The sequence below is a fragment of the Centruroides vittatus genome, unplaced genomic scaffold (genome assembly GCF_030686945.1).
Source record: "Centruroides vittatus isolate TY-2023 unplaced genomic scaffold, ASM3068694v2 contig_350, whole genome shotgun sequence".
Taxonomy (NCBI): Eukaryota; Metazoa; Arthropoda; class Arachnida; order Scorpiones; family Buthidae; genus Centruroides; species Centruroides vittatus.
This window is the reverse complement of record NW_027122173.1, coordinates 961,292-970,556: the sequence shown is the minus strand read 5'-3', so window position 1 is coordinate 970,556 and position 9,265 is coordinate 961,292. Positions and strand designations below refer to the sequence as shown.

At 31.0% G+C, this 9,265-nt stretch overlaps 1 protein-coding gene across 1 annotated transcript in view; it reads right to left on the bottom strand.

Moving 5' to 3' along the window:
• Positions 1-525: 525 nt before the first annotated feature.
• The window catches only part of Aladin (aladin WD repeat nucleoporin), a 46,967-nt gene continuing 38,227 nt past the window's right edge, over positions 526-9,265 (bottom strand). The window contains exons 15-16 of the mRNA XM_067269433.1: positions 6,330-6,493; positions 526-742 (exon numbers count right to left, since the gene is read on the bottom strand). Coding sequence (XP_067125534.1) covers positions 736-742; positions 6,330-6,493 — 171 coding nt within the window. The 3' untranslated portion in view covers positions 526-735. The remainder of the gene's footprint in view (positions 743-6,329; positions 6,494-9,265) is intronic.

Genomic DNA, 9,265 nt, shown 5'->3' with positions numbered 1-9,265 from the left:
TATTAAAAAAACTGTCAATCTACACAAAATTTACTTTTCACAGATGGCATAAAATGATGTTAATACAAAATATTTCAGTAACAATGACAACACACAGCTAATTTAGCCTGCAAACACCTTCAATTAACAAAACATTTTTTTAAAACAACGTTTATGTTCAACCTGAAGAATATCCAGCTGAGGATCGAAAAACGTTAGTCGTTATCAAAATAATAAGCTACTGGAAAATTGTTTAGAAGGTACTTCAAAGGAGGTTCGGTGGTGAATTACTTATATCATTTTAATCAAAGCTGAAAATTGTTAGTGTCCACCACTTAATATACTTAAAATACTTAATTCAAATGTTTCAAACAGAAAACTAATATGAATTTATTTAAAACTATTTAACAGAATTGAATTATAAACTCATTTCTTCTGTAATTTTCAATGAAATTATCTTTGTTATTAATAAATTTAGATACTAGAATTTATTATTAATTAATAAATCTTTATTACAATAAAAAAAATTACAAGTAAATTGATAAATTTTATTTTATAGAAGGATTTATTTAAAATTGTATTTAATTTTAAAAAAATTAATAAAACTATTGGTAAAACAGTTATAAATACATTATGACCAATTCAAAAATTTTTCAGTCTTAATACATTATGTAGTACTAATTGTTGTTCAATCTTCTGAATTAAACTGTTCCATTGATATCCATTTTAAGTGTTTGGTAGCAACATTAACACACTTCAGTAACTTTAAAAATACAATATATTATAAAAACATATCATCAATAAATAAAAGCTAATATAAATCTAATAAATTTAAAAAAAAAATGTATTATTAAGATATTTGCAGTAATGGTAACTAATTTCATGGATGGCTAGGCAGCCAAGCAGTCAAGGTGGCAGCCTACTGCTGTGGGGGGCCCAGGCTTGAATCTGGACACACAAAATAAACCAAGAAATTTTTCAGGGGATGGTCTGTATGGTTATGCCAGGTCTCTATCCCTCACAGCCGGCTGCCTATTGTGGTACTGGCTGAGCCCATAATAGGCTTGCTAAAAAGATCATCTTAATGCCTCTACGACTGAGAGTTGAGAGGGAAAAACTACTTTCATGACATATTTTCTAGAATTCAAGCTTATATGTTATTTCAGCTACTAGTATTTAAACTTAGTTCAGTTCAAATGCTTGGTGGTGGTTAGGGAAGGTCTTTGAAATTAGTATGATGCCATCTGCTTGTATTTTGATTTCTGCTTCATTTTTACATTAATACATTGAACATAAAATTAACTAAAATATTTAAAATGGTGTTTATATTTTATATATTTATATTTATACATGCCCTACTGTTTAATATGCCCTGCTCAAATTGCAAATACAGTAGAGACTCGTAAATCGGCACCCCGGTAATCAGAATCGCCGGTAATCGGCACGATTTTCAGTCGGACTGTGTCGTGCTGAATCGAACGTTTTTGATACTAAATTTACTTCTAAAGTATAATTTTCATGTTTTTATATTCTCCAATATATTTATTTTGTTTGTACAAAATGCAGAAATAATTTTTAACGATACGATAGCCTCGATTATTATTATAAAAATTTTCGTTAGGCTTAAAATCGACGAAAATTCAACACGAAACGACACACAACGGAGAAAAATTTGAACATCGGACAGGTTAATATATTTTTTCGTACATAAACCGTAATCGGAACAAATCCCTAATCTGAACAACCCCAGTCCCCAATTGATTCCGATTTTCGGTTCACTACTGTACATTCTTCTGTTTATGACAATTAAACATTGCCTGCAGTAAAACTGGAAAAACTGGTCAAGCAAGCTGCCTGTTGCTAAATTCAGCAGTGCTGAAGTGGAAGTTGCACACATCCATGTAGTAATTTGACAACACCAAATGCTACAGCAATTGATGAAACAACATGGTATCTGTACAGTTTGCTATAATCTCACTGTTGGATGAATTATTTAATGTTAATAGTTGTAAATGTACTCTTATGCCTGTGTTCTTTGATGAAAGATAATTACATTTAACTAGAATGCAAAAGTATTTTAATGCTAGATTAAGCTCAACAAGAGTAGTCATCAAACAAGCATTTAAATTCTTATGTATTTATTTTTTATTATTTAACAGATTAAAAAATGACATAATATGTTGTCTTTGAAACCCTGTTTGATGAATTTGTTGGACTATGAACTCAAGATTGAGTTTTAAAGTAAACACTTGGCTTTATTTCCATCTCCATTTAGTTGATACGTGCAAATGGCACGTATCAACTAAATGGAGATGGAAATAAAGCCAAGTGTTTACTTTAAAACTCAATCTTGAGTTCGTAGTCCACCAAATAACATAATAATCAAAAATTATCAATCTTCCTGAGTCCATCCATGAGCACAACCATCTTGAAGTAAAAAAAGCACCTTTCAAGACAGCAGTAAATTACACTCTCAAACTGGATGCTTGCTTTACACGCAGTGTGATGCAGCAATCTTATTAGCAACAATTTTGCTTTAAGCTTTCTACAACTGCTGCAGCACTGCTGAATTTAGAAACTACCCAAAGGCTCTACTGGGACTTAAGAGACACTAGTAGAAAGGGATCCATTGGGACACAATACACAAAGAGATATATAGAAGACTGTTTTTTAAGATCTATGTAAATTGTGTTACAATTATAATGTATATAATTACATGTATATAATGTATATAATTACAATTATAATGTATATATATATATACATATTTTTTATTTTTAGGCTGTTTCCATCCTGTGGGCACTAAGAGAGCTTTTTTTTTCCACACCTTACCTAGCTTGAGTCTAGCCAGGTCCACACCATGACAATTAGAAGGCAAGAGATGAGGCCCAACATATCTGGGACAGACTGCCCATGAAAACTTTTTGGGAAGCTGTTTGCATGGATTTGATCCTGGGTCCCCAGAGCCTTAACCATCTTGGCCATCCAATTGTCTATTATGATTATTAAGGAATGCCATGTTTAAGTACCATATGTTGTCACTATGTTACTTTTTCTGAAAATAAATTTTGAATTATATAATAGTTCAAAGTTTGCTTTCAGAAATAGATTGCCAATAATAATGATGATGGTAACTTCATCCTACATTTGTATTTATATTGAAAAGAAAAGTCATTTTAAGGTTAGTCTATCACACAACTAGGCACACAGGTAGACACTGGGCTTTTTTTTACATCACTTTTTATTCTGCAATATCTTAGACACTGATACATGTTTTGGGCATACACCCCTCATCTGTCAGCTACAGATTAGAATTTAAACATATAACAATCATATTACAAATTTACTATAATAATAATTTACAAATGTACCTTTATCTTACAGACATTTAGTATAGTGGTCCAAACTTATTATTGATTAAGAAAAAATCCCGTAGTAACGGCAAATGTTGGGTGCTATTTAGTGAACTAAGTCAAGATAATTTTAATGATGTATATATGTATGTTTTAAAAGTATGTATAATAGTTTGCACTACTATGCTAAATGTCTGTAAGATAAAAGTATGTTTTTAAATAACTATTATAGTAAATTTGTAATATGATTGATATATGTTTAAATTCTATTCTGTAGCTGACAGATGAGGGGCATATGTCTGAAACGCATATCGGCATCTAAGATATTGCAGAATAAAGAGTGATGTAAAAGAAGCCTAGTGTCTACCTGTGCACCTAGTTGTGTGATAAAGACTAACAAATAAAAGAAGGCATGTTTTTGGAAAAAGACAAAAGGTCATTTTAAGGTATTATTATTATTATTTCTCAGGTTTTCATTTTTTAATTAAAATTCATGCTTTTAACTGGTTTATATAGAAAATGCTGTAAATACTATTTTTAATAATACTATTATGTAAATATATGTAAATACTATTTTTAAAAATGTTAGCTATCTACAGAGTGTCTGAAAAGTTACTGTGCAGTGGAAAAGTTTTAAGTAAAGTTTTAATAAAGTGAAGTTTTACATTCGAAAAATGAGTTTCAAATGTAAAACTTCAAAACTTTTAAACTTTGAACATTGTAGTTTCTCCCACAGCAAATGCTGGAACTGTTCTGTAGAGGTCCCAATCCAATTGCATAATCTCACACAGAATCTGCACCTAGAGGCAAATTCCATAGAAGAACATGCAATTGTCAAAGAAGTCTTCCAAAAACTGTAGCCCAAAACCAGAACATCTAAGAACAAACAGTAATGACATCTACCACAATGTGGAAACTCAGGTTATACAATTTATAGGTCTCACATGCAATGTCATACATACAACTTTAATATCACTACAAATTTCTCACTGCGCAGCAACTTTTTGGACACCCTGTATATTAAAATATTATGAACAACATTGCACAAATAAATACTAATTCTGCAACTATAGCAGACATATTAAGTAGACTGTAGAATTTACACTTTTGCAGTTTTGTTTTTAACAGTCTAGCATTTGAAAAGCAGACAGTAATTATTCTTTCCCTTTAAAGCTATCACAGTAATTTAATTCGGGCATATTTTTCATTTTCCTTTTGTATAAAAATAAACATACCTTAAACTCAAATTTCAATTTCAGTGGGTGGCATTGTAATAGATTAATCTATTGATACAATTATTAAATTGTATCAATAGATTACAATTTAATAATTGTAATCTATTGATACAATTTAATTATTTCTATGATGATAAAAATTCTATATAAATACAGGGTGTTCCTCTCAAACATTCCTAGTTTTGTGGATTAATTTTGGGAAAGGAAATGCAAATATAGTAGTATAGACTTTGATAATAGAAAGTTCATCTGAAAAAGTTAGTTATTACATTAAATCAGTACATTTCCAAATATGCTCATGATGTGGCATGTACAATATCCAGTTTGTACTTGATTTTGGCCCATGTCCAAGCCATCATGCTAGGAGTCACGCTGTTCATTGCATCTGCAATTCTTCTATGCAAGGACTCTAATGTCTGGCACTTTTATAATGTGAGCTGGCGGGCCTATCTATGGGCCTGAGTGGAGGAATGAGCGAATTTTGCACAAAATTACAATTTTGTAATTTAATTTCTTAACACGATTGTTAGAAAAAAACATCGCACTAGAACAGATCGAATGACGTTCTCTATAAACAAATGGAGAGGAATTTTAACAAGATATCAAAAAGAAAACATCTCATTGTGAAAGAAAGACAGCTGCAATCAAACATCATCAAAGTCAACAGATGAAACCTATGCTCGCACCTGGGAATTAACCTTCAACATGTCAATAGTTGATCACATGATCATTTTTCCAGGCACCAGACATAAAAGGTGGAGACACCAAAGTTCTGGGCACAGTCATCCCATATGAAGTCCAAAGGAAGGTGAATAAATTAATTAGTGCTCAGAGTAATCGAAGACTGGGTGCCAATTTCAGCAGACCTCCACAGACTTCCCAGCCCATGCAAGTCAACAGAAAGAAGACCCGCCATACAATTGCCAATCCTCTCCGAATTCCTTTCTCTCCACTTGTACGAACGTCATTTAATTTGAGCAACAAATATTGAGGTAGCTATAAATTCTTGTAAACTCAGCACGCAAGCTGATAGAAACTTTTGCCAATCCACTCCATAGGAGTGTATATGTAACCTCAATTAACCACATCTAATCTTAAGTTTAGTTATATTTATTGTAAGGTTAGTTATAAACTTCCTTTTGTTAATTGTTAAATTTGTCCACCTGTCTTATTCATCAAAAAGAACGACCTCCCCACTCACTTTTTGCTCTCCTAAAGCCATCTGACTACTCCAAGGTCGGATTTTAACCTGTGCCAATTAAGTAGTTGATAGGGTACCCCCTATAGCCCCCACGTATCTCACAATAGCATACATGCAATCCTTGACATGCCCACAAAAAAAAGTAGTTTAAAGAGATGATGTTGAGTTATCAGGTGGACCAGGAAATAGAGCCCAAACAATCTAGATCATTTGGCAGTGAAGGTCCAGATTACCATATTGCGACAGCAATGGCCCTTTTGAGTGTACACATGTTAAATTTCAAGTATTGATCAACATTCTCCAACATATTTTTTTCACATATCTAAGCAAAAGGATTTCACAAAACAGTTTAAAACTCAGATGTTTGAGGGACACCCTGTATATTTGTTTTTGAATATAACACATTCTTTAAAAAATGAAAACTCATTTGTTAATAATAATCAATTAAAAAAACTTAATGATTTGTTTCTATCAATAACTGTAACTATAAATCCTTTCACTTAATTGAGTAAATATTTTATATACAACTGTTTATAATAAAAATAAATAAATAAAACTTACTCATTTTCTAATGATGAAGAAGAGTAAAGTGTATGTTTTCTTTGCATTAAACCAATTTCATTTGTTGAAAGATTTTTCTCATATTCTGGAACTTTGTTTATTAAGTCTAAATCAACAGATACATAGAGAAATGGTATATTGACTATTCTTCCACTACTCCAACACTGAAAATACAAATATAAATTATGCAAGTTTCATGTACATAAATAATAATATTAAAAGTACAAAGAAAGTTTGTTATATCAAAATTCAAAATACATACAATTAAAGTTAATTCACAGACAAAATAATTTTACTCTGTTGTTTATTAAAGAAATAAATTATTTTACAAAATTCTTTAAGTTTGTTTGTTTACTATCCACTGTATGAACAAAAATAAATGTCACTGTCCCATTTATGAATTTCATAAATCTAATGCAAGCTTTGTTATCTTATTGCAGAACTTCAACCACTACTGTCTATGTAAGAGCAGAGTAAGCTTCTGCCTCTTGACAGTGATTTATCTTTGTTTCATCAAATAAAATATGTAAAATGTTTCTTTATTGCTAAAAATTCGTCTTAAACATTTCATTTTCTGTTAGTAAAAATAATAATTTAGTAATAATTTAATTATTTATTATTATTAAATAATAATAATAATAATAATAGTTAATTAATATTAATTTTATAGGGGTAGAAACTGCTACAGGCTCCTAAGTTTAACATATCTTGATTTGACATCCAATTTTTTGATGTTAACATTTCTTATAATAAGAATCTATATAACAAAAACTAATATTAAACATACTTTTTAAAATGAAAATGATTGTTTTATTAATGTGAAATTCTGAATATTTTGAGATAAAACATTCTAGGAATTAATAGAAAATCTTTTAAAATTAAATGTAATAATTTGAAATTTTTATCAAAGCTACAAATCAAAGAGAACAAGGAACAAATGTTTCCTGTGTTGACAGTTGGTTCCTGAGAGAGAGATCTTTATCTCCCATGACTAAAGGGCTGACTAAACCAAAAAGACTCATCATGACAGCCAGTCAGATGAGCTTAATTCTTAATCTCTATTGGAGGAGAAAAATAATATTAATATAAATACAGGATACGTGCCAAACTCTGGGCACATCAGCCCCTCGTCCAGTATCCTCATCTATTTTGAACTGAGTGCCATAGTTCCTCATACAAGTAACTTCTGCCTAAGGGACAGAAGGTTTTCAAGTCAATAATATGGAGGTATTATAATCAGTATTTTGTGTAAACTCTCTCTCAATCTCACAATTAGGGATTTAACTTTAAGGTTGAATCATAGTTAGATTCTAATCAGTTAGTCCATTTGTATTCTTGTTGTTTATTAATTAAAGTATTTGTTAGTTGTTAATTGGACTTGACTCTAGTTTTCTCAACGGACTCCTATCAATTTACCTATGCACTCCCACTCGCTAAATTTTAAGCCCTCCTTTTTAATAATATTTTAAACATGTGATAGGGCATGAATTTCATCCCTATCTGGTGTCAGGTCCTGACTGAGATGAAGATCTTACGATTTTCTTGTCTCCAACATTAAATTAAGCCATCCTTTGACTTTGAGAGCAGATTAATGACCCATGCCGAGTAAGCAGTCAGTTGAGATCAACCCCTGGCCCCCCAGCTGCTCACATTAATTTTTATGAAGTATCTATAATGCATTTATATTTTTCTTTGAATATTCAGATAATATAAGAAAGAATTTAGATACAAGAAAATTGTAGAGTTTCTAATTAGAGTTAAGAATTGATTTGTATTGCTTTTCTTCTTCTTTGTTAATATCATTTTGCATGTACTCAAAATACTAAGAGAAATTATTACATTGTGTTTCAACCAGAAGAATGCAGAATTTTCTTATTGAAATACATGTTTCAATAGTATCATTTCAAAACATAAAAATTAGTATTAAAAAAATCATTTTTATTTTTAATTTACAAATTCCTATATTAAAAAAAAACTTTTATAATTTATTTATATTTTGATAGTCAGGTTTTGTTTGTAGTTCTATCTTTCATAACTGATTTGTCAATGCAAGAATATAGTGTATTATGGGATCTGAGATGTGGTCTGGGATCCCATAATACACTATTTGGGGAGAGATTTTCAGTGAGGCATGGGACATGGTCCCAACCCTCACTGAAAATCTCTCCCCAAATAGTGTATTATGAAATCCTAAAAATCTCTCCCCAAAACAAATAATCTAAAATAAAAATAATCTGCATTTTTTAATATATCGTTTGCCATTGGAATTTCAAATAACTGACATCTTGAAATAATAACTATCAAAAAGAAATACACAATTCTTGATTTGAACAACATAAGTACCAAGATTAGTAAACATCTCTGACTGGAATTGGAAATTGACATTGATCTTACCTATGGCCTGAATCAGTCTGAAATTACCCCACTGAAAAAAGATGAGGACCAGTCAGGAAGTGAGGACAACAGACTAAGACCAATCAAGATGTATGATTGAGAAATAAATCTTTTAAAGAATTGTGTCCCAAGGACATTGGGAATTCCCTTTTGATCCATTTCTTTCTAACCCGCCATGCTCCTTGGATTAATCATGTGCTATTGCCATACTCCTCATCACCACTGACTTCTCTCCTGCTCATCAAACTGTATGTGGTTGTGCCTATCTTCAATGAAATGACCATCATTTACTATTCTTTGGATTCAGAACTTTCCATCTCTTTCTGATGAACTCTCTCAGCATGGATACCTAATTCATGGACTTTCACCAAATTTGGCAACAACCTGAAGATTGTGTAAGAGTTTCACTTTTGCTCAATAACTGGTTTTATTGAGCAATGAGCCTATACCAAACACATATACCAATGTGTGATCCCATTCTATTGCACTGTTCTGGCCTATAAAAATTTCTCTTCAATGGAATTTCTACCTTTTTAGTGGAT